Source organism: Convolutriloba macropyga, chromosome 15 (genome assembly GCF_964194025.1).
Source record: "Convolutriloba macropyga chromosome 15, txConMacr16.3, whole genome shotgun sequence".
Classification (NCBI taxonomy): domain Eukaryota; kingdom Metazoa; phylum Xenacoelomorpha; order Acoela; family Convolutidae; genus Convolutriloba; species Convolutriloba macropyga.
Genome location: NC_134482.1, coordinates 24,774,242 through 24,801,138, shown reverse-complemented (window position 1 = coordinate 24,801,138; position 26,897 = coordinate 24,774,242). Strand labels below are relative to the sequence as shown.

Sequence of the window (26,897 nt, the reverse complement as noted above, 5' to 3'; positions counted from 1 at the left end):
CCCTCTATCTCACGAAAATTATTGTCGTAGTCACTGAGATCGCTCCAATTCACGACTGCCTCCTGTTCATCTAATTCTTGCGGGAAGAACCCGGGCTGAAAACGAAGTTAAACCTATATCAAATAAAACCAAATAAGTAAAAAAAAATCATCATAACCGAAGGATGAGCTCGATGGTGAACTTCCGGACACCGATTCCAAATCAAAAGATAGCACTTCCCTGAACTCGGTAAACTGCTCCTCTTCATCAGTCGAGACGCAGCTGTCACCGTCATCATCGTCAACAACATCAGCACAACTATCAGGGCTGTCTTCAGTTGCTCGGCAAAAATTGAGGCTTCTTCTGTAGGCTCTAATGACCGTAAGGAAGTGTATCCACGCCATTCGCAAGTATAAATCGTTTGTCATCGAAACACCTTAGAGCCGTTTTATTTGTTGTAGTAACCTCGATCTGATGATTGGAAGAATGAATCCTTGTCATTGGCGCGCAGCTACTGATACCAGTTTGAAGACATTCCAGGTATTTCTCGTGATGCAGATTTTTTCAGGACTTTTTGAACATCTTTTGCACTTTGTTTAACACCACTCGCGAATTTAATACTGAACATTTTGGACCGCAAGATTACGCTTTCTTCTAAAACTGCCCCATCTAACTCATCCGTCATTGTTAAAGCAACCTTTTTGTTGGATCAAAGAGAGGATGCCAAGTTGGGTATTCACTGAGATCTTGAAGTGCTTGAAATCGTGCATGTCTCTGTAGAGATCCTCTTTTTCTACGCGATAGAGAAGCGAGTCATTGTCTTTATACGTAACACAAATTTGCTTGCCGTATCTGGGTCTCATCTCGTTATAATGAAAATTGTATGTTATAATGAACAGGATCGCTGCTCTAACAGGCGTTGGTTTTTCCCACTTTATATTTGGTACAGATAATTATACCGAGCACAAGTTCTTACTAATAGTTTGAAAAAATTTGAAGGTTTGCTTTGATGTAAGTTTCGAGGCTTTGCTTTCTTCAGAAACAAATTGAACATTTTTTCTTTTGTTTATTCTCCATTGTTTTATCAAAATATACGTTAGACATTAGTTTGTAAAAAATTTTCTCAAAGGTTTTTGCCGCCTGTTTACGTGTAGTCGTATTTTTTTTCTATATAAGGGCGCAGCCAGTCTGATTGATAGAATTGAAGAACGCGATAAAGAGCCAACACTTGAAGCCCCTGCTCTAAATAAAACATTAGGTTCTCAATATGGCAGATGTAATACTGCTTGGGAAATAACGTCTCCACTAGCTTTGCAACAGATGTTCTGTTTGCAGCCAGATTCTTACTATAGGATGACAACCATTCCTCACTTATTACTAGTTTTTCAGGCTCCAAGGGGAAATCAGAGTGGTCGTTATAAATTGATACTGGGTAATCTAGGTCCACTTCAACAAAAAAAACCCAGACTATTATTCGTCTTATAGGTGTCGATGAGTTCATCAAAATTTGGAAACTCGGCCCACTGATATCCATCTTTTGGTAATTTGTTCATCTTGATTCCACCATAAAAAGAAGTAACGTCAAAAAACGCTCCGGACACTGATTTCTGGTTCTTGTTGTAATTATGTAAATCTTTGTTGTTGGCTTGAAAATGTCGAAGCGCCCCAACACCATTGAATCCCCCTCCTATGGCTTTTTCGCAGAAAAGAAGCATATCAACATCCGATGACAACCCAAGTTCAACTTCGGTGTGTACCAACATCGCATCCCAGCTAAGATTGGGGGCACTACAGAAGTAAGCTGGATCCAAGCGGAACATCTTTATACAAAGAGATGGGAACATTTCAAATACATCAGCAAGTAGGCAAACGTCAGTTTGCATATACGCATTGTGACAGTCGCCAAAGGAGTTGCATTTAAACAGATGATACATGTCAACGGCTGTTCTGCAATATCTATTCCTGTTAAAGTATTCCACCAGTCGTCACCGAAAGGTGGCAAACCAATTTAATCAAACTTTTCGAAACAATTCAAATAGGAGTAGGGAAAGAGACATTTACTCCTAATTTTTCTGAAGTCGGAATTGGAATAACTTTGAAAATGGTGGTGTCGGAGAAGTTTCAAATCATCATCTTGAAGTGTCTGCGCTAAAGAATCAAGACCTGAAGCCATGAAGTTGAAACTATCAAGAAATCGAATTTCCCGCCGAACGTTTCCTCAGTTCTTGAAATTGCCGAAAGAATTTCGTTATCCTTCAACTTTGGTATTTGACGATGTGATGCGCAACATAACGAGATAGATTGCGGAAGAAAACAGGAAAGAAATATCCTACGGTAACCTTCAAGTTACACGCATTGTGAGCCACCCCAAAAACTGTTCCTGTTAAATGAAAATTATGGATAACCTTTTCGTCGTCCATTTCAAAACATCTCTGACAAATGCAACATGGGTTAACCCAATGTTGAATACGGTCACGTTTTTTTGAATTTGATAGTTTCAGAAGGCAAAAGCGTGTGCGTTCGGATTCTGTCCATTTGACCCAGCTCCGCAAAATGTTCATCAAAAATGCAATACAATCTCGGCCTCTATAAAACTTCTCCATGCGGACCTCAGAATTTCTGCTGCCAACGAGAACAACATTGACACTACAGGGATACTGATTTTCTATAACATAACTTGAAGCATATCTATTATTCAGGCCGTTTTCAATAAGCACCTCAAAAGATTCGAAAGAATCCGTCCGCACATCGAGAGCGTGTAAGTCCGCATACACAAAAGGGCACTTGAAAGTCTTTTGCCAGTTTTTGAATTTTATTGTTGACTCATCTTTGGGCATATTAATAACTTGCTGCTGATGATGCTCGTAAAGAGATTTTTCAAGTTTTATTTTTTCTCGTGCAATGCTCTGCAGACAACACTCACAAAACTTTCTTAAATTGTTCTTCGACCTCGCAGTGGCGGGAGATCGGAGCAAAACTTTCATCCCACGAGCCAAGTTTTTAATCAGACAGTAATGCCAATTGTTCTCTTCAGATAGAAGCAAATTTATCCGCTTCGCGGAATTTTTGTACTTTGTCAAGTAAACAGGGTAATTGTTTTTTTGTTCGTACGCGAATACATTGATTTTCAAATGATTGTTTTTTCAAACGTTGGAATATCAGCTAAAGCTTTTGGCATTTTTAGTGGATTGTAAACAAATTGCTGAGGTGTTGCGATAACTTTGAGGCGTTTCCTGATTTTGTTTCACCGGAAAAACTGCAGCTAGCAGAGTAAAGGAAGCACAGGTTGTCTTTCCAGTTTCTAATGTTAAGAATTGACTTTCGTTGATTTTCAAGTTCTGGCGGCGAAGCGATACAAGAAGCAGCCCGAAGAGGCGCAGATTTCGAAGTTTTCAGTTTGACCAGGTTTAATTTTTTAATTAACCAGCCACTACCAGCCGTGCAGAAAACGTTCATTTTAGACAAAGTTTATTCACATGCGAATAGTATTCGCCAGCGGTTAGAGTTAACGAGAGACTTTCCATTGGACTGTGGAAGTAGCAGACAGTGCTATCTTCTGTTAAGGGCTTGACGGAATTTACTTCAATGCAAATTCCAATCTTAATTGTAATCATAGTTTCAAATTTTTTGCTAACAGATTCTTCAATGACAGTTGCGTTACTCACAAGGAACTCAAAAGGGTCGAAACTAGATTCGTTTGTCATTTTCAACCGAAAAGACTGAAAATGTTCTCAAAGCTTTTCTCACACGCTCCAACACAAACTCATGGCTCTGCTGTAATTCAGATGGATTAGTTTTATGTGTAGAAGCGACAACTGAATGTTCGGCAGAGCAGTGATTCTGCCAGTCCTCTTCCTGACCAAAAACGTTTGGCAAGAGGTGCATCTTACCGAACGAGTTTATATATGAATATTCTTGAGATGACGGACTAAATTTTTGGCAAGAGTTAAAGTTGTTGGGCAATGATCGCATCGAAAAGTTGTATCAGAAAGCTCGGAGTGCTTTTGATGTTTATGAATAAGAACGTCTTGTCGTTTGGAAAATTTTTCGTTTCAAAAGTCGCATTTCACCATAATTCCTAAACCAAAATTATTTATAGAGATTTATCCCAATTTCACTAACAAAATGTGCTTATATTAAGTCTGGCAAGCCTTTAACTAGCAAGACACGCGTTAAGAAAAAATTCTGATTAAAGTTAGTAAGAGGATAAGGAACAATTATTGTTTGAGCATCCTGCACTCCGTGTAGCAGTTTGGCCACAAGGAAAGCTATGGCGTTGTTCTATGAACAGCGCCAGAAAAGATGCGAAGGTCCAGTTTTTTCAAAACCGGGAAGCCAACCATCTTTTGTAAGTTTTAGTCCCGATGTGGGTGGAGGATAGTCTAGAAACAGACTCCGAAAAACTGACGTTTTTCGCAGTCTGTTTCCTAACTGTCCTCCGCCCGACTTCTGCCTGGTCCCTTCGACGAGAGGAAGCCAGGTATGACAAAAGCCAGGGGGAGGTTTCAGTACCCTTGGTGAGGTTTAAGAGAACTGCAGGAAACAAAAATTACAAAACCAAACATTTTGATGATCAACATTGATCATCAATTTTTTTTGATTCTGTCCTTTTTGCAACTAGCAGATCTCTCACAACACTAAGAAAACTGAACTCTTAAGTCTCTTTTACTAGTAAAAAATTATAAACTAAATAAGAACTAAAAGAAGCCATCAAATTTTCCGGAATATTTCTTTCACAAAGACAAAGGAACCGTCCCTTGATGGAAAGGAGGACTAAAGAGTGCGTAAAATTTTATGTCAATTCCATCCTTATTACTCTAAAAAACACGGAAGAGCACAATTCTTCGAGTTCTCTTGGCATAAAGTTCCTGCTGCTTTGAGTGTTTGCTTTGATAATTCTGTTTATACAGAAAAGAGCGCGACTCAAAGAAAAAACGGCGGAATCAAAATATACTAAATTTAAAAAAGACAAAAAATTAACGAAAGATTAAAATTGCGATAATTGATGATACCAGTAAGAACTCCTTCCAGCTTCTATTTAACTACAAGGCGTTTGGAATCCGAAATCAATATAGCGCTGACCATACACTTGATAGTTTATTTACGCCACAAAAAGATCAGCCCAGACGCAAAGGAAGAGCTTTGTTCTTCTTTCTTGGTAAAGAAAGGAAGGGCTTTGCTCTTCGGAAGCACCTGGCATGAAGTTCCTAAAACCCCAATTCCTTTAATAATTTTGTTTTTGTGACAATCTTTCCCTCCCAAACACCTTTTAACAGAGTTTGCATTTGACACGGAAAACCCTCACCTCGTAGAATTCTATTATATTTTGCAATCTGTTTCACAGTAGGAGAGAAAGTCAGAGATTAGTGTTACTATTCAGAGGTTTCAGCAGTTGAGAAAGAAAATCCTATGAGTATAGCTTGGCCTCGGGTACTGAAATCAGACAATCGCAATTGATAAGAGTTCCTGATTTATTAACAAAAGTTGAATTAACGTATTTGAAATATTAGCATTTCCATGTCATCAAAGGAGAATTTGTTCACGTCGAAAGACATAATTGACTAAAGTAATCAAAAATCACGCCACAATGGGGTGCTCAATGTACCAATACGGAATATTGTGATCCCCCAGCTATTAAAATGCCAAGATATTTTTTTTATGCAACGATAAGAATTATTGCAAGATAACCACTATAAAAGAGGCCACCGAGCAACCGATTCATCTCATCGCTCAAAATTTTAATCTATACGAATCAACCTGGTCAGGCATGGAAAGTACAGCGGGGTACTTTTTCGAATATCGAACGTCCACGCGATTGCTTAGAGTGTCACGAGATGAATGTGAGGACGGGAGCAATATAGAGATCACGCTGTTCAAGTTTGCGAACAGTGAACAATATTTAAACCAATCAGTTTCGGTGCCTGAGCACCACTTCACAGAAGTTATGGATTCGTGTACCCTTGATTCGGACATATTGAAAGTTATCAGTGAGGGGAAAATTGTGGTTAACTTCAACGCTGGCGAGCGAATGCGGGTTGACATTAGGAACTGCGAAGTGATTCGCGATATTAAGGGTAATAATTTGTTTCATCTATGCTGGAGTCTATTAAAGGTTGGGAGTACCAGGTTTTAAAACGGTATATGGCTGGGTTGAAGTAAGCAATAGGTTTGATAGTTAAATGTCTAGATAATTTTGTTTCTATTTAGATTCGGACACCACGTACTACTGGTTCGCAGTCAAATACTTTGACCCCCAGGACATCATATTGAGTGTCTTCTTCTGCTTTAAGAAGTTTTGCCTAAATGGAGATATGTGGGAGCTTAGGTATACCGCAATGCATTTGCGAGAATTTACGGCCCTAATGATCGACCACAGACAGTACAGTCGAGCGAAACGAGAGAGAACCACTAAACGAATGATTCCTATTGCTGAAATCAAACCAACCAAAAGGGGTAAAGAATGGGAGAGAAAACAACCCACCCGAGGTTGTTGACTTGGCGTCAGAAGATGACTTGCCTCTGATAAATTTCAGAGAATCATCAGATTAGAGTTCTAGAAACTTTTTCTAGACACTGAAAACTTGTAAACTAATACTGTTGTAGTACTACTTATTGTTCAATTCTCTTATTATTGTAAAACAACTCCACGTGAATTAGAATTCTTTGGTTCAGATTTTGTATTTCTTACTTCAGCATAATTATAAGACCCAGGCTATTCCATCGGGTTTTATGGTGGAATTCATTAGACAAGTCTAGATAAAGTTGGTTTTATTTGACGAGGCCAAAACACAAAATGTGATAAATAAAAATCTGACAATAAAAATTTTATTGACTTCTTTTGTCTACTGTTGAATCGTTTTTGATTCATATTTATTTTACCAAATAACGATTTGGTAAATTGACCACACAAGATAAGCACAATGGACATCAAGCAAACTGGTCAATTTGCAATATGTCAAACACAAAGATAAAGCAGTTAACAATGAGCTAACAAACGAACTTTGTATGAACTAACCTTGATGAAGTTTGGTATATGTTTGCCAAAAAATGTGGCAAAATAGACGCTCCTTAGTACGGTGGTTTAGTCTAAAAAGCTATAAGAACCAACTAAAAGGTATATAAAGCACCATATGATTGGGTTCGAGACTAATTGGTGAAGGGAGACGTTTTCTGTGTGGTAAACCACCCCAAATTTTACTACTCACGAAGATATGGCACTCCTAATCATCGCATTTAACTTCAAGCCAGCGGGGGTTCTAAACGTGAAACGATAATAAATGTATTATTGTTGTGCGGGAGGTAAAGCTTGACACCTTATTAGTTAATAATTCAACTTTAGCATAGCATAATGCTTCAATTTTCAAATTCATTTTACCGCTTTTGTGGTAAATTCTTATATGCGTGATCCCAAACTGGTCGCCCACCTAACTATTTATACCTTAAAACTACATACCTCCTCCCACACCAACATCCATGCCCCACACGAAGACCCCACAACAGTCACCTCTTACCCCCGCCCCTTTCAGGTTACTGATTGTATCTATTATTCTGACAACTATCGGACGTTCTTTAGAGTGTCCTTCAAACTGTCATTCACTGTTTTAAGATGAGGCACTATTCTATTCTTGAATAATCTGTATATAACCTACAGAAGCACGAGGAGGCTAAGATTTGCACGGTTGTTTTTGAAAGGCGTTATTCTAATACAACCTTCTGATAATACTTCTCTCCTTCTGGTTCCAGTTTCGCTAGCGATTTGTATGATTAGTTGGAATTAACAAAAAGTTTTAAGATGGTCATCATTTCAAAGCATCAACGCTTTACCTATTACTTGCATCTTTGAATTTTAACCAAATTGGCAGTGTAAAATACCATTTAGGCAAGAAATCAAGAAGAACGCTGTGAATGCGAGAGAGTGGCTATTACAAAATGCTTATCTGCTAGAGGAAAGAGAGCAAGAATTATGTCACAAGGTGTACATTGAGGTCAAATCTGGTGTGGGAGGAGTTGAAGCTTCCTTGTTCACAGGTTGTGTTTGTGTTCTTAGTTTATATATCACCCCGCCCCCCCCCCCCCCACACACACACACACACACACACACACACACACACACACACACACACACACACACACCTAAAGCTGAGTGTGTGTAGTCTTTTGCAAACTCGAAAAGAGTAATGATTCATAATGATTTGCTGTTTATACTTTCGGACGGGGGGGGGGGGGGGGGGGGAGGATATAGTTGACCTCTAGCTTAAAGCATTTGACAGATTATTAAACACACATTGAGGGGTCAATAACAAAATCACCAGGATTTAACTGTTCTCCCAATAAATTGGTTCTGTTTTAGGAGAAATATTCAAATACATTTTAAGAATAGCCAGACATTTTGGACTGGATGCGTCTGTAGTGGAAGAGCAGAGGGTGTCCGGGTCTGCAGAGAGTAGCCGTGGGTTGCTGGGCGCTTCTTTGTTCGTCAGTGGGGTGGGAGTGTTACCTCGATTCGAGTGCGAAGCAGGTGTTCACCGTGTTCAAAGGAAGCCTGTTACAGACAGGTCGCGAATGCATACAAGCACTTGTGCAATTACAGTAGGTTTCGTATTATGCTATTGCCTTGGACGCCTTTCATTGGTTGGTCATTATAGAATGCAGCCAAATTCCATAGTTTATTTTGGAAAAACGACAAAAATTTTAAATGCAAATTGAATTGAAAACAGTATTTAGGCCAGAAATAGAAAGGTTAGCAAAACAGTTTTTTTGGGTAATGAATTGACGTTTTAACTGAGTGTGTTTTTCAGGTGAGCCCATCTAGTGACGAGGTTGCTGCTGAGGTGAAAAGCAAAGACCTCCAGTTCCAGTTCATGCGCAGTTCAGGTGGGGGAGGACAGCGGAGGGACAAAACAGACACTGCTGCATTTGTGCGCCACAAACCCACTGGCGTTACTGCCTTCTGTGAAAAGGTATTTGAAGTAAAGGACAGATACCCTTCGAATATTTTATGGCCCATTTTGGCAATTAGACACGCATTTGACTACGAGATCAACCGAGATCAGATCATTTTCAACCGAGGTTAGATCACTTTCGATGCGTTTTTTTTAAGTTGTGCATATTCTTTACTTTAAAATAATATGAGGCCAATCATAATCCGATCCAGATATATAATTCCATCAAAGTTTTACTACTCACTAGCCAAGGGATGAAAATGATGATTTAGCACCTTTTTAACATAATTTTTGTCTTAAGAATTTGATTTATAGTTTAATTGGAAGCTTTGTTGTCTTCATAAGCTCAGTTTGACGAATATCTCATTAATAGCCGCCTCAGCTTCTCAGCTGGCTATTATAGCGCTCCTAGTTTTTTACAATTCAAAGAATTTGAATTGTATTGGGGGCGGTGTCTTTTAAGATTTGTTCACACATTTTCATGATTTTTGAAATCAAATTGGAGTAGTGATTTTGGTCGCGCTGGAACAGAAAATGGAGCGAAAAAGCGAGTGGTTTCGCGGCGCGAAATTCTTTCGCTCTATATTTGAAGAGTCGGAAAATGGTGTTTGAACAAAAATTCGTCTTCTCGCTAGTGGTTTTTTGTTCACATGCGGCATTTTGACATTGATTTTCTGTCTTTTTAATAGCCGCCCTCATCTTATCAGCCGGCTTTTATAGCGCTCCTTTTTTTTACTTCGCGGAACTTTTTTCGCTTTACCCATTTTGCCGCTTTTTCGACATTTTGCGTGAAATCTTTTTGACTTCTCTAGGCTAGTTTCACTCTTCTGTCATTCTGCTCAAAGTCCTTTTAAACAGCAGCTGCTCAGCAAAGCAATTCAAAATGAAGACAGTCAGTATTATAAAATCAAAGTCAGAAATGGAAACGGGAATAAACCCATGAAGCCCATTTTTAGATGCCCGGCATTTGAACGTCGTTCCTATAAGTCTCAGTTACCATCTCTAATGCTTATTGGTATTGATAGTAGGCCCTGTAGCCTCTCTCTCAGAAACAAAAGTATGTTCAACTACGAAATGCCACCAAAATAAACCGCACTTAAAAAATCAATTTTTGTTGATATTATCTTTTCTTTCAATCCCAATGGAGTTATTGGAATCAACGGCGGCTATTTTCAGGCAATCTGCCGGGTATGTTTCTTAATTTTTTTTCTTTTTCAATGGTTTTCTCAATGCACACATAGTCCGTTCGAGGTCTAGTTTTTTGTTTAGTCCATGAAAATTCTTTGAATTGTACGTCAGGACATGTTCTGTTGTTTTTTTGCTTCGTCGAATAAAAATTTTTGCTTTCCCTTAGTTCACAGCTTGTTCAACATTTTGCAGTTCACAGCTTGTTCAACATTTTGTGTGAAATCTTTTCGACTTCTCTGGGCTAGTTTCATTCTTCTCTCATTCAGCTAAAAGTGTTTTTAGACAGCAGTTGCTCAGCAAAGCGATTCAAAATGAACAGAGTCAGTATCAAAAAACGAAATCAGAACTAGAAACGGAATAAACCAATAGAGCCCAGTTTTAGATTCCCTTTTCTCGAACTTGGTTCTTATATGTCTTAGTTACCATCTCCAATGCTTATTGGTATTGATACTAGCTCTTGTATCGTCTCACTATGAATTAGGAGTATGTTCAACTACAAAATGACATCAAGTTATTTCGCACTTTAAAATGTCTTTTTCTACAAAAAATCTTTCTTATCATTTTTCTTTGTTCAGTACGATCCTGGTTATGGAAATCAACGGCGGCTATTTTCCTGCAATCTGCCGGGTATGTTTCTAAAATCTGAAACATGTTAATTAAACTAACCACTGGTTAATGTTGCTTGTTATAAATTTATAAATTAAACATTATTATCTTCCTAATTAATAAACTAAGGTTCGCTTTTCTCAAATTAATTTAGTAAAAGTTATTTGAATCCTGCTACACTTCTGTCTATTGGAACTCTTTGTGCCGTTTAAGCATTTCTGCTATAACCTTTTGTTTAAATTTGGTCTTCGGCGTTTATTTTATAGTTTTATCTGGAAGTTGCTCCCATTTTGACTTACATTTTGATTATAAGAACAGGTTATGGGTCCGGTCCGTTTGTTTACTGTAATTGGAACATTTTTTTTCTAATGATTGTTTTAAGAAGGGCTTTTTGTTTGTTGAAGAAAATTGAAACACCTTCTTAATGACACTCTTGTTATATCTCGAGTTCTTCTGGAAGTATTTTCGTTTCTAGAAGTGGATCTCTGGCAGTATCGTATTTGGCTTTCAGGAAGCAAACTTTTTTCCGCAGTTAATCTGTTTGTTAATTCTGTCTGTAAAAGAAGGTGGCAAATTTGGAGACGAAAATTGCACAAATCTAAATGAGACAATACAAGTGATTTCTTAAGATTTTTTTTCTTTTTTAATGGTACTCTATGACGAACAAGGTACAATCTGATTGCTAAGCCGATTTTACTGATCAGTTTGTTTAGTTGATTTTGGTATGGCTGTTCCCTATCAATTTTAAACCAAATATCGATTTTTTTTCAGATGCTTCGAACTGGTGCCCTTTGATTTTGACATTTTGAACAATTGGCATTTTTTGTGCTTTAATTCAATTCCATTATTCCCTCATTCATGGTTTATCTGTTTTTGTTTCAGATTGATCTGTTTTGTTTAATGCGTCTTCAGCTTCTAGCTGTAATTGTGCTCGTTTTGTTGCATGACATGGAGTTTTGTATCATCGGCAAACTGTAATACATTATTCGTTGATATAGCTTCATCGAAATCGTTAACATAAAGCATAAAAGTAAAAGGCCCTAGGACAGTTCCTCGATGAACACCGTGAGCTATGGCAACTCAATCTCTTTTGGTGATCCCATTTTAACGCTCCATCTTCTATCACAAAGGGAGCAGTTTAATAAATTCTTGCATTCTTTCCAAATCCGTGTTTTTTAAAAAATATATTCCATAAAAACATCTAGACATTGAGTTGAAAGATTTTACTGAGTCTAAAAACAGTGCGACAACAATTTTGTTTTCTTCAACGCATTGGTTTGTTTTTTGGACCAGACAGATGTTTTGCTTAGTATCGACGAGACAGGACTTTTGCTTTGAATTCCTAATTGATTTTTGTCAATTGGATCAATATAATAAAAAAATTTGAGTTAATTGTTCGCGTAGTATTCGTTCGAAAAGTTTTAATCAAGTTGGTGTGACTGATTTGCATTGATTTTTTTTTGTTTTAACCGGTCCCCTTTTATAAAAGGTTGTAACCTGGGCTGTTTTCAAAACATTAGGAAACATGTGTTTATAGATTCATTAATGGCAAACTGTAAATGAGTTCCAATAGATAGTTTATATGAAGAGTGTACTAGCGTTCAGCGCCCATGCTGCTATAAAGCCCGATCTGGCCGATTTATGCTTTGATATATGATCATTAACATACAAACAATTCTTTTGTGTTGACTGTTTGGTTGTTAAATTCTGGTCCCGGAGATGTTGGGGAAGACAGATTTTAAACCTCTTTGGTTTTAGCCCCGAGCCTTAAAACAGGTACTAGGTATTGGCCAGCTTTCTGTAAGAATGGTCACCGGACCAGTCACCAGATGACTGCCTTCCCTTAATTTTGCATTTTTTCAAATTAACTGTTGTGGTTATTGACTTTGTATTGTTTTGTAATCTCCAAATATAATTCGATTATCTTTATACGAAGATAGATTTGAGATTGACTCGGAAAAAATAGATTTGAGAATTCTGACTCGGAATTTTCCGAGTCATTTGACTCGGAAAAAAATTGAAGATTTACATTTGGGCATTGAGCTACATCAATGAGTAGTTTTTCTGTTAAAGGCTCACCAATTTAAATACTCACTGACTAAAAAAACTTCGTAAAAACTGTTTGGAAGCCCAATTACCCACTTCTTCACCACTACATCGAATAATGCGCTTGCTGGTTGAAGAAAGTAATTACTATTGCATAGACAAAATGTCAGTTTTCAAGACTTTCGAGAAAACGAAACAGTTGCCCATATTTTTATTGAGGCTTCTACAATGTATGCACTAAAACCTGGTAAACTCCCGGACACATCAAAGTACTTTTAAGTTGTTGTTATGTTATCCAATTTCGATGGACCATTTTCTTTCAATGTCACCTCTTTTTTGTAGAATAATTGATATAAGTGGATAATTTATGTTTATCATTCCAAACCTTAGTAAAAGTGGGACCTTCTGTTGAATTTGTCTCAATGAGTCATCATTTGTTAAACAATTTTAACCAATCTTTTCCACGCGGTTGCTCAGAATCATTGCCATTTTTATTAGTTATGTGAATTTTGGTTAACACAACACCATCATGCCTTTTTTTCTTTTTTCGAAATGGTAATTCAGAACATTTACTTCACACGACTAAAAAAACAGCGCATGTGTATTGAGAAAAATCTCTATGCCACTGACTTCTAACTTTCTCTGCTTCTTTCCGAAAATAGCGGGGATCCAACTTCAAAGTCTTTACTTTTTATCCCTTGTATCCAAATTCGAAGTCCTCAGTGCAAGATGTGAAAAGATTTAGGAGAGAAGAAACTTTTCAAGTGCGCATCCTTGATTCATCCTCATTATTTTTTGGATAGTGGTTTTCTAAATCCAAATTTTCGTGCTCAAATCATCTACCTCTAATAGCATTGTTGGAAGTGCCTTGGTGAACTTATCCCCCCTCAAACTATCGATGCCCTCCATTTCTATATCAAACTACAATAGAATCGAGCCTCAGCTAGGTCCTTCGGCAACAATGCGTCCGATGTTAGTCTACGTTATGTTCATTTTATCACGAATAAGAACAAATCTATTGTCACTTAACCATAGCTTCAGGTAGACCATACCCTGAGCACTGTTGGCTGCAATGATAGTACCACGTGAAATTTTCAGACGCAAAAAAGTGGCCAAAGTCATCGAAAAAAGCAATGCTGACCATGAAAACAACAGTCTAAAATGTGGGGAATAGTAACGAAAAGGGAAGCTGATAAAATGCCGCTGTGGCCTAATGTTGTTCCGTTGTGATTACGCAGAAACCACAATTATTATTAGTGTTTTTAATAGCCGCCGTCAGCCTCTCAACTGCTATTCATTAGGCGCTCTGCTTTTTCACAATTCAAAGTCTTATATTGGGGCGCTGTCTTAAAGATCTTTTCACACCTTTTTAATGATTTTTGAAGTCAAATTGAACTGGTGACGCTGAAACAGGAAGTAGAGCGAAAAAGCGAGTGGTTTTGCAGCGTGACATTTTTGCTCTTATTTTTTAGAGGAGTGAGACAACGGTGTATCAACAAAAATTTGATTTTTCTCCAGTGGTTTTTTGTTCACATGCGGTATTTTCGCTCTGATTTTTACTGTTTACAAGAATACTTTGACACTTAAACTTCTGTCAATTTCTCTGTTTTTCTGTATCAATGACAATGTGCGTCGAGCGTGTCAAAGGCAACTTTTTTTCGGCTATTTGCCGCGTATGTTTTTTTACTGATATGATGTGCTTGAAACGTATTTTAATATATCCGAACGACATTGAGTTAAAATAGAACTGAACGAAACTGATGCACAATTCCTGCTAGGGTGTTTTTGAGTGTCCGATTGGTTTTGAAAAGAAGAGCTAAGTATTGATATGTGCATGACGTTATTTGATACTCTTTAATAGCCGGTGGCAGTCTGCTAATGGCTATTATTTAGGTGCTCTCCCTTTCACAATCTAAGAAATTTGGATTATATCTGTGATATGTCTTTTTTTACGAGTCAAAGAAGTGTATTGTTTTTCTTCAGCTGTTTTTTCCTCTCAAAGAGGAGTTTTAATCTGTAGATTTTATGTTACCCAAAGTTTAGTATTGTTATTCTACAGTGTTTTCTTCTCTCGTTCCTTTCGTTCGTTCTTTCTTTTCTTTTTTTGTTTCTTTCCTTCTTTGATTTGGAACATTGACTTCTGTTTTATTTAGAATGTTGATTTATGTTTTCGCATAGTGGACTTTAGCAGAAGCTTTTTTTTGTTGTAGAGGGACTGCGGGCATTTTTAAGGTTAATAAGTGATTTTTAGATTTTCCCCCCGTAACAGTCCTTCATTTCTATTCAACCTACTACACCCCGCACGTACCCCTCCCACCGAACTTCTATTCTACCAACGCCACCTACCTAGCCTAATGTTGTTTCGCTGTGATTATGCAGAAACCACTTTTTTTCTTATTAGTGTTTTTAATAGCTTCCATCAGCCTCTCAACTGCTATTCATTAGGTGCTCTGCTTTTTTACATTTCAAATTATTGTATTGGGGCGCTGTCTTAAAGATCTGATCAAACATTTTCATGATTTTTGGAGTCAAATTGGAGTAGTGTTTTTGGTTACGCTGAAACAGGAAGCCGAGCGAAAAAGCGAGTGGTTTTGCTGCGTGAATTTTTTTTTGCTCTAATTTCTTAGATGGGTGAGAAAACGGTGTATCAACAAAAGTTTGCTTTCTCTCTAGTGGTTTTTTGTTCACATGCGGCATTTTTGGTTTTGATTTTTACTGTTTTTTTTAGTTTTCTGCTGGGATTTTTTTTTCTAAACGGTTTTCCCAATTAAGTTTTATTAGATTCTATGTCAAGATTTTTGTTTAATCATTGAAAGTTCTTTGAGTTGCATTTGCCTCGGAAAAAAACTGAAGGTTTACATTTGGGCATTGAGCTACATCAATGAGTAGTTTTTCTGTTTAAGGCTCACCAATTTAAATACTCACTGACTAAAAAAAATTCGTAAAAACTGTTTGGAAGCCCAATTACCAATTCCTTCACCCCTACATCGAATAATGTGCTTGCTGGTTTAACAAAGTAATTACTATTGCATAGTCAAAATGTCAGTTTTCAAGACTTTCGAGAAAACGAAACAGTTGCCCATATTGTTATTGAGGCTTCTACAATGTATATACTAAAACCTGGTAAACTCCCGGACACATCAAAGTACTTTTAAGTTGTTATGTTATCCAATTTCGATGGACCATTTTCTTTCAATGTCACCTCTTTTTTGTAGAATAATTGATATAAGTGGATAATTTATGTTTATCATTCCAAACCTTGGTAAAAGTGGGACCTTCTGTTGAATTTGTCTCAATGAGTCATCATTTGTTAAACAATTTTAACCAATCTTTTCCACGCGGTTGCTCAGAATCATTGCCATTTTTATTAGTTATGTGAATTTTGGTTAACACAACATCATCATGCCTTTTGTCTCTTTTCGAAATGTTAATTCAGAACATTTACTTCACACGACTAAAGTAACAGCGCATGTGTATTGAGAAAAATCTCTATGCCACTGACTTCTAACTTTCTCTGCTTCTTTCCGAAAATAGCGGGGATCCAACTTCAAAGTCTTTACTTTTTATCCCTTGTATCCAAATTCGAAGTCCTCAGTGCAAGATGTGAAAAGATTTAGGAGAGAAGAAACTTTTCAAGTGCGCATCCTTGATTCATCCTCATTATTTTTTGGATAGTGGTTTTCTAAATCCAAATTTTCGTGCTCAAATCATCTACCTCTAATAGCATTGTTGGAAGTGCCTTGGTGAACTTATCCCCCCTCAAACTATCGATGCCCTCCATTTCTATATCAAACTACAATAGAATCGAGCCTCAGCTAGGTCCTTCGGCAACAATGCGTCCGATGTTAGTCTATGTTATGTTCATTTTATCACGAATAAGAACAAAAATCTATTGTCACTTAACCATAGCTTCAGGTAGACCATACCCTGAGCACTGTTGGCTGCAATGATAGTACCTCGTGAAATTTTCAGACGCAAAAAAGTGGCCAAAGTCATCGAAAAAAGCAATGCTGACCATGAAAACAACAGTCTAAAATTTGGGGAATAGTAACGAAAAGGGCAGCTGATAAAATGCCGCTGTGGCCTAATGTTGTTCCGTTGTGATTACGCAGAAACCACAATTATTATTAGTGTTTTTAATAGCCGCCGTCAGCCTCTCAACTGCTATTCTCAACTGCTATCCATTAGGCGCTCTGCATTTTCACAATTCAAAGTTTTCTATTGGGGCGCTGTCTTAAAGATCTTTTCACACCTTTTTAATGATTTTTGAAGTCAAATTGAGTGGTGATTTTGGTCACGCTGAAACAGGAAGTAGAGCGATAAAGCCAGTGGTTTTGCAGCGTGACATTTTTTGCTCTTATTTTTTAGAGGAGTGAGACAACGGTGTATCAACAAAAATTTGATTTTTCTCCAGTGGTTTTTTGTTCACATGCGGCATTTTCGCTTGGATTTTTACTGTTTACAAAAATACTTTGACACTTAAACTTCTCTCAATTTCTCTGTTTTTCTGTGTCAATGACAATGTGCGTCGAGGGTGTCAACGGCGAATTTTTTCCGGCAATTTGCCGGTTAAGCTATTTTTTTACTGATATGATGTGCTTGAAACGTATTTTAATATATCCGAACGACATTGAGTTAAAATAGAACTGAACGAAACTGATGCACAATTCCTGCTAGGGTGTTTTTGAGTGTCCGATTGGTTTTGAAAAGAAGAGCTAAGTATTGTTATGTGCATGACGTTATTTGATACTCTTTAATAGCCGGTGGCAGTCTGCTAATGTCTATTATTTAGGTGCTCTCCCTTTCACAATCTAAGAAATTTGGATTATATCTTTGATATGTCTTTTTTTACGAGTCAAAGAAGTGTATTGTTTTTCTTCAGCTGTTTTTTCCTCTCAAAGAGGAGTTTTAATCTGTAGATTTTATGTTACCCAAAGTTTAGTATTGTTATTCTACAGTGTTTTCTCATGTTCCTTTCGTTCGTTCTTTCTTTTCTTTTTTTGTTTCCTTCTTTGATTTGAAACTTTGACTTCTGTTTTTATTTAGAATGTTGATTTATGTTTTCGCATAGTGGACTTTAGCAGAAGCTTTTTTTGTTGTAGAGGGACTGCGGGCATTTTTAAGGTTAATAAGTGATTTTTAGATTTTCCCCCTGTAACAGTCCTTCATTCCTATTCAAACTACTACACCCCGCACGTACCCCTCCCACCGAACTTCTATTCTACCATCGCCACCTACCTAGCCTAATGTGTTTTCGCTGTGATTACGCAGAAACCACAATTTTTATTAGTGTTATAGGTTCCATCAGCCTCTCAACTGCTATTCATTAGGCGCTCTGCTTTTTTACAATTCAAATTATTGTATTGGGGCGCTGTCTTAAAGATCTGATCACACATTTTCATGATTTTTGGAGTCAAATTGGAGTAGTGATTTTGGTTACGCTGAAACGGGAAGTGGAGCGAAAAAACGAGTGGTTTTGCTGCGTGAAATTTTTTTTTTTGCTCTAATTTTTTAGATGGGTGAGAAAACGGTGTATCAAAAAAGTTTGCCTTCTCTCTAGTGGTTTTTTGTTGACATGCGGCATTTTCGTTTTTGATTTTTACTGTTTTTTTCAATTTTCTGCTGTGATTTTTTCAAACGCTTTTCCCAATCAAGTTTTATTAGATTCTATGTCAAGTTTTTTGTTTAATCAATTAAAATTCTTTGTATCTCAGTACTTGTCCGGCTATGTTTTTTCTTCTCTTCACCTTTTGATCACTTTTTTCGTTTTACATTGGTCAAGATTTTCACGATTAAAACGATTGATAGCGTGCATTAGTATTATGCTTAATAGCCTTCAGTTTAGAGGCTTAATTAATTGTAATATTAGAATCTAATGGAATATGCAGAATTTACTCACCGATAAGAATGCTTTGACACTTAAAATTTTGAAAATTTCTAAATTTTTCTTCTGTATCAATGACAATGTGCGTCTAGCGTGTCAACGGTGGCTATTTCCCGTCAGTTTGCCGGCTATGTTGATTTTTTTTGCTGATATGAGGTGCTGGAAACGTATTGTAATTTATCAGAACGATATTGACATAAAATAGAACTGAAGGAAACTGATGCAAAATTCCTGCTAGGGTGTATTTGAGTGTCGATTGAGTTTGAAAAGAAGAGCTAAGTATTTTTATGTGCATGACGTTATTTGATACTGTTTAATAGCCGGTGGCAGTCTGCTAATGGCTATTATTTAGGTGCTCTCCTTTTCACAATCTAAGAAATTTAGATTTTATCTTTGATATGTCTTTTTTTACGAGTCAAAGAAGTGTATTGTTATTCTTCAGCTGTTTTTTCCTCTCAAAGAGGAGTTTTAATCTGTAGATTTTATGTTACCCAAAGTTTAGTATTGTTATTCTACAGTGTTTTCTCATGTTCCTTTCGTTCGTTCTTTTCTTTTTTTTGTTTCCTTCTTTGATTTGAAACTTTGACTTCTGTTTTATTTAGAATGTTGATTTATGTTTTCGCATAGTGGACTTTAGCCGTAGCTTTTTTTTGTTGTAGAGGGACTGCTGGCATTTTTAAGGTCAATAAGTGATTTTTAGATTTTCCCCCTGTAACAGTCCTTCATTCCTATTCAAACTACTACACCCGCACATACCCCTCCCACCGAACTTCTATTCTACCATCGCCACCTACCTAGCCTAATGTTTTTTCGCTGTGATTACGCAGAAACCACAATTTTTATTAGTGTTATAGGTTCCATCAGCCTCTCAACTGCTATTCATTAGGCGCTCTGCTTTTTTACAATTCAAATTATTGTATTGGGGCGCTGTCTTAAAGATCTGATCACACATTTTCATGATTTTTGGAGTCAAATTGGAGTAGTGATTTTGGTTACGCTGAAACAGGAAGTGGAGCGAAAAAACGAGTGGTTTTGCTGCGTGAAATTTTTTTTTTGCTCTAATTTTTTAGATGGGTAAGAAAACGGTGTATCAAAAAAAGTTTGCCTTCTCTCTAGTGGTTTTTTGTTGACATGCGGCATTTTCGTTTTAATTTTTACTGTTTTTTTCAATTTTCTGCTGTGATTTTTTCAAACGCTTTTCCCAATCAAGTTTTATTAGATTCTATGTCAAATTTTTTGTTTAATCAATTAAAATTCTTTGTATCTCAGTACTTGTCCGGCTATGTTTTTTCTTCTCTTCACCTTTTGATCACTTTTTTCGTTTTACATTGGTCAAGATTTTCACGATTAAAACGACTGATAGCGTGCATTAGTATTATGCTTAATAGCCTTCAGTTTAGAGGCTTAATTAATTGTAATATTAGAATCTAATGGAATATGCAGAATTTACTCACCGATAAGAATGCTTTGACACTTTGAAAATTTCTAAATTTTTCTTCTGTATCAATGACAATGTGCGTCTAGCGTGTCAACGGTGGCTATTTTCCGTCAGTTTGCCGGCTATGTTGATTTTTTTGCTGATATGAGGTGCTGGAAACGTATTCTAATTTATCAGAACGATATTGACATAAAATAGAACTGAAGGAAACTGATGCAAAATTCCTGCTAGGGTGTATTTGAGTGTCGATTGAGTTTGAAAAGAAGAGCCAAGTATTTTTATGTGCTTGACGTTATTTGATACTGTTTAATAGCCGATGGCAGTCTGCTAATGGCTATTATTTAGGTGCTCTCCTTTTCACAATCTAAGAAATTTGGATTATATCTTTGATGTCTTTTTTTACGAGTCAAAGAAGTTTATTGGTATTCTTCAGCTTTTTTTCGCTCTCGAAGAGGAGTTTTATTCTGCAGATTTTTTACGACCCAAAGTTTGAGTCGTAAAACAGTTTCCTTCTCTCGTTCCTTTCGTTCGTTCTTTTCTTTTTTTTGTTTCTTTCTTACTTTATTTGGAACATTGGCTTCTGTTTTATTTAGAATGTGGATGTAAATTTTCGAATAATTGACTTTAACAGTAGCTTTTTTTCTGTTGTAGAGGAACTGCTGGCAATTTTTAATGTCAAAAAGGTCATTTTTAGATTTTTTCCCCCGTAACTCCTTTGTTCCTATTCAAACTACTACACCCCCAGCACGTACCCCTCCCACCGAACTTCTATTCTACCACCGTCACCTACCTAGGCCCCGTCCCTACAGTCATGTTCTCGCCAAGCGCACACGTCTGAACTTAAAGGTGCGGTTTTGTTTGCAACTTATATTTGATGTTTCTATTTTTCTGATACGTCTAATGAGAGACCATGTTAATTAGGTGTTTATGTTTTGTGAATCTGCGAGTCGTTTCCGGTATTTCTTTGGTATTTTTTTATAGCTGAGAAGCTGTAAACTGAGCGGAGCTATAATGTTGTGCTCTTGGTTTTTTTGTTTCGTCGTCTGAGGCTGTTTCTTTGTTTTACATTTGTTCACAGCAAAGCTGAAAAATCAATTTTCTGAATAACTTCTTATCATTAACGGCTTTCGCGCGCGTGAGGTCATTTCTCTCTCTCTCTCTCTCTTTCTCTCTCTCTCTCTCTCTCTCTCTCTTTCTCTCTAGTAAACGTTTTGAAGTCATTTGCGTGATTAGATTTTTACGTGACTTACCTCAGTCAATAAAATGACTTTTGCACTTCAAAACTTTAATTTGAATTAGTTTGAGGTCAAAGGAACTCGTACGTGCAGTAAAGGTACCTAATAAAAGGCTTCCGCGGAATAAACTGTAACAAACTTTATTAATTTATCGCTGAATGTTTTTACATAGCTTTTTGAGCGGTGTCAATTTTCAATTTTGATGTGCATCTTCTATCTCTATGCGGCGCGCAAATCTAATTCGCCGCTGTTTGGGCAATCTGCCAGCTCTGTTGGCTGAAGCAATTTTTAATTATGACTTTAACTTTGACATCTTGATTTTCGAACATTGACTTCTGTTTTCAAACATTGGATTTTAACTGTGGCTTAGTTTCTAATGTATAATTAGGAACTGCCGTTAAAATTTCAGGTCAAATGATAATTTTGAAAAGTTTTGACCCTACAACAGTACAAAACTACCCCGGCACCGACCCCCAAGTTATCTGAATGTTTTCGTATTTCAATTTTTCGATTATTAGTGCGCAATGATGGATAGCGTGTGTGGTCTTGAGTTAATTCTGGCAGCACAAAACAAGTTTGTTTTAAAGATGTGAGCAGCAAGAATCATCAGCAAATCTGTTTTTTGCTGTTTTCAAGTTTTTTTTACCTTAATTAATAGTTTTGGCTGCCTCGGCTTGCACCTTATAACGTCGTCAATCAAGAGTTCTGCTAAATGGAAAGTTCTGGGTTCCATTATCTGGTTTTTTTAATGGGAAACCTTGGGATTCAACACGCTGATACCAAAAAATTTACCAAATGCCAATAGTTTTGTTTCTCTAAAATTGTGATACTCATTTTTGATTCTTAGCCTTGCAATATTCAATTAGTCTGCGGAATTGTTTGCATTGTGTTTCAGGACTTGTCCTGCTGTTTTAAAATATTTTACTTTTCGATCACGTTTTTCGTTTTAGATCTGGCTTACCTCACTCACCCGCTCACTCACTGTAATTTGAATTTATAATTTGCAACAACCATTGACAAGAATAGCGTACTGGATAATGATTGTGATTACTGAAGTAATTCAATGGAAGAATTTGTATTAGAAGTATATTGGAAAATATGTATTGGAAAAGTTTTGCTTTTTTTATTAGAGAATTTTTTGTGGCTAAAAACCGAAAAAGCTTCAAAGCATCCGGCAGTTAAATGCACACAGTTTAAACGAAAAATATTTGATTCGAAATGCTGTTGAACGAAGTTGCTTGATTTGAACGCTTTTTCAGCATTGGCTGCCGTTGAACTCTTGGTGCCTTCCATCTTTTATCCCGCCAGTCTACTGGCCATGTTTTTTTTTCAGTTTAATACTGCTCATGTTTGTGTAGTTTGAAATAGTTTTCCCCTTTTCAGAGCAGATTCCAAGAAGAAAATAAGGAAATGGCTATCGAAATCTTAGCTGCCAAGTTGGAAAATGCTAGACGAACTGCAGCAGAAGCAGAAAAGAAATCGTTCAAAATGAGTCACTTTGGGCTTCTAGGACGGAATGAGAAAATACGGACGTACAATTTTGATGCGGACAGAATTGTGGACCATAGGAGTAAAACTACAGTACACGGAGTGGAGAGTTATTTCGAACTGGGCCGTCCTTATCAGCAGTTGTATCAATCCACACAAGTAGGTGTTGTTGTTATCAAGAATAAATATAGAATAGTTATAATTTAAATTTGCCTTTCATCAGACAAGATATGGAACCTGTCTTCATTGAAAATAATTTAACAAGTGGACAGAAGAACAAAAAGTCAAAGTTCATACTTTTTAAAAACAAATAATTTCTAAGTAATGAAAACCATTAGCTATCAACTGAAATCATTCAATAGTTGCATTTATGTGTCCATTAAACGCTATTGACTTTTCGTCACACAGAATGTCATATGATAACAAAAAGAACAAATACAGGCAAAATCAAGAATTATATTAAATTTTGTGATAAAAGGTGTCGATGACGTTAAAATCATTCGTAGATGACCTATTCAATAAAAACATAAAACGATAAAACCTCGTAGTATTGAAGCCAAAAAACCATTATTTAAAAAATATATAGTAGCAATGATGATTACATTCCAATTCATTTGGTAGAACAAGCGACCTCCTTCTTTGTTAGGACTACGGTAAAGGGTGACAGAAATAAAATAAAAAGTGGCTACGCTCAAAAAGCCATTTTAAAACAATTTTTTAGAAGTCATAACAACCATAAGTTTTCATTCAATAGCTTTCATCTATTGAATTTTAAATTAATCAACTTTTAACTGCTTAGGAAGCCAAATTGACCTGTCATCAGTGAGACTTAGTAAAAAGACTGCAAAATAACCGTGAACACAGGCAGAGCTCGAAATTTCAAACAATTTTACGCAAAGTGTTGATGCGAAAAAATTATAAGCGTTTCACAAAAAGTAGTTCCAGAACACTTTTTAATTGCTCTTGAACGAAGTTCGTAGCAATTATTGTAAACGTGTTGGTATTTTTAATGCGATTTCTTTTTGCTTGACCGTTTTTGCGCTTTTTTGCTAGAACATTATTTGTCTTATCAAGTGACTTTTTCACGCTTTCGTTCTTCATTTTTGAGTGATACCCATTGCTCTCACTCCGAAGTAAAGCTTGTTGCTAATATAAAATAGGTTGCAGTAGAGCAAGAATAAGGGCCCGATAGCTGAGTGGGCAGTGTTTCTGGTTACGGACCGGGAGATTAATGTTTCGAGTCACGGCATGGTCAAACGTTTTTCCAACAGCCTGTCGTTCGAGAGCAATTGTTCCGACATTTGTCGGTTTACGTTTAGGAACTGCAGATAATAATAGCGCTCATCTAAGTAAACGAAGGTTGTGTAAGAAGTTTTTGTTTCTGCACTACCGGTAAATCTTGGACAAAGTGGACCAAAGAAGCGATTTTGGTGCCGTTTTTCATGAAAAATGCTGAATTTTCAAAAATTTTGCCAAAAAATTGGAAAATGAAACCAATAAGACTCTCTTTAACAATCAATTTTATCATATTGTAAGCAAAATTGATCAACCTTTCAGAGCAAATTTACGGAGAACGTGAATAAAACAACGGAAGTGAGGCTAATGTTTACAAAGTTTCCACCTCCCTAACTTCTCGAAAGAAGCAAAATTAAAAGATTCTTAATTTGATATTCTGCACTTGACCAGCTTTCTATTGATACCACTCACAACTTTGTACGATAAATATATCTATGGGCGAAAATTGACAGAACAAAAAAACAGTTGAGCATATAGTTTCTCTCCCTCTAAGTGTAGTCAGAACAACAAGTTTGGCCTCTATTTCCAGTTCTGCCAAACTTATTACATTTTGGCTGTACTCAAAACCGGCTAACAAAATGTCTTTGATCTTTGACAACAACCATTGGCAAAGCGTTCATGTGATTTTTATGGAACATCAATATGTCGGATCCACAATACAAGGTCTACATTGGACCATAATCATCGAACAGAAATGAAATTTAATAACTCAATTGAAAAATAAATAGATTGAAATAGAAATCTCAAGTTAACCAAAAAATTTTGGAATTAGTCATTTGTTTCTTCAGGATTGGATTGAAGAAGAGAAGCTGCAACTTATTCTGCAACAGCTAAATCAACAAATAGATGAAAGCCTATGATTGCATACTTATGACGGAATTTTGAATGAATTGGAAGAAACTTCTGACGCCACAATGTACTGTTAAAACTATTATATACAAAAACTCGAGATATTATCCATGTTAAATTGTTGGATACTATAATATGACATGTTATGTAATATTGCTTAATATGCATACAGTAAGTTGCTTGGGGCATTTGAGGAAAAGATCTCATTTGACGCAAAGTGTGTGTTTTGTATTCCCTAACTGGGTTTTAGCTGACCTGTGCCCACTAAGCTAGCTGGTGGTCTGAAGAACATACAGAACTCTTTTCCAAAAGGTCAATGAGTGGACTCTAAGCAAATTTTAGAAATCGTTGAAACCTTGACGGAGGCCATGGAGAAAAAGTACAAATAATTTGAGTGAAATGGACTTTCAAATTGCAGATGATTGATTATGAAGTTGAACCGGAACCATGATATTCATCAACCAGTTAATTTATTTTTTCATTTTAATAAATTTAGTTTGATCCGATCGGGGTTAATTTAATATTTTCAAAATTTAAAACTTTGATCTGATCTCTTTTTTGTACTTCATTAAAACCTGAATTTCAAACGATCTCCCCACTCATTGGGTGGCCACAATCTTCCTTTATCGTATTAAATTTTGTTTTACTCGACGCTCATTGGGTAGCTCAAGCGTAGCGAGTAACTCTACCCTCTCTGTTCGGTTAAGAAATTATCTTCACGGTGGTTCTCCATGATACCAAGGTGGAATATATGAAGGTTAAAATTATTTGCTCTCAAACTATGGTTGCAGCAATTAATTAAGTGGAGTTCATCTTGTGCGTTTATTGTAGAATGCATTTGGTTTCTGTTCCAGTGAATTTCTCATGCATGACCCTGTGACCAAAAGTAAATTTTTCGAGCTGTTTTTAATAGATTGTTGATTAATTGATCTCAAAACACGATTTGTAACAATTATAATAATCATGAGGTCTTTAACAGTAGCCTACCGTTTAATGTTTGGCGTAATTTTTAACTCTTAGTGAAGCGAGTTTTTTTTTCATACGCGTGATCATGTTTTCGGCCACACGTGATTTCCTTCAAACTGACTTCCTCACTCAGTTTGACTTTTCTTTGTGTGTGCGCGCGTGGGTGTGTGTGGGTGTGCGTGTGTATGTGTGAGCGCGCGTGTGTGTATGTGTATGCGCGTGTGTGGGTGGGTGTGTGTGCGCGCAGGGGTGTGTGTGTGCAAGCGCGTGTGGGTGTGTGTGCGCGTGCGTGTGTGTGAGCTCGCGCGTGTGTGTATGTGTGTGTGCGCCTGTGGGTGTGCGTGTGTATGTGTGAGCGCGCGTGTGCGTGTGTGTGTATGCGTGCGTGTGGGTGTGTCCGTGTGTGCGCGCGCGCGGGTGTGTGTCTGTCCCGTGTGTGTGTGTGTGTGTGTGTGTGTGTGTGTGTGTGCAAGCGCGTGTGTGCGTGCGTGTGCATGTGTGAGCGTGTGTGTGTGTGTGTGTGTGTGTGTGTGTGTGTGCGTGGTGTGTGTGCGCGCGTGGGTGTGTGTGTGTGTGTGTTTGCGTTCGTGTTTGTGCGCGCGTGTGTGTGTGTGCGCGTGTGTGTGTGTGTGTGTGCGCCTGTGGGTGTGCGAGTGTATGTGTGAGCGCGCGTGTGCGTGTGTGTGTGTGTATGCGTGCGTGTGTGTGTGGGTGGGTGTGTCCGTGCGTGCGGGTGTGTGTCTGTCCCGTGTGTGTGTGTGTGTGTGCAAGCGCGTGTGCGTGCGTGTCCATGTGTGAGCGTGTGTGTGTGTGCGCGCGTGGGTGTGTGTGTGTGCGTTCGTGTGTATGTGCGTGTGGGTGTGTATGTGCGTGCGCCTGTGTGTGTGTGAGCGAGCGTGTGTGTTAGTGCGCGCGTGTATGTGTGTGTGCGCGCAAGCGTGTGTGTGTACGCGCAAGCGCCAGTGTGTGAGAGCGCGCGT

At 37.4% G+C, this 26,897-nt stretch overlaps 1 protein-coding gene across 2 annotated transcripts in view; it reads left to right on the top strand.

Moving 5' to 3' along the window:
- LOC142354508 (peptide chain release factor 1-like) overlaps positions 1-25,501 on the top strand; it is a 157,943-nt gene extending 132,442 nt beyond the window's left edge. For both annotated transcript variants that reach the window (XM_075406832.1, XM_075406833.1), the window contains 5 exons: positions 7,859-8,007; positions 8,330-8,568; positions 8,778-8,939; positions 22,702-22,965; positions 24,891-25,501. In XM_075406832.1, coding sequence (XP_075262947.1) covers positions 7,859-8,007; positions 8,330-8,568; positions 8,778-8,939; positions 22,702-22,965; positions 24,891-24,962 — 886 coding nt within the window. In that variant the 3' untranslated portion in view covers positions 24,963-25,501. The remainder of the gene's footprint in view (positions 1-7,858; positions 8,008-8,329; positions 8,569-8,777; positions 8,940-22,701; positions 22,966-24,890) is intronic.
- The last annotated feature ends 1,396 nt before the right edge of the window (positions 25,502-26,897 follow it).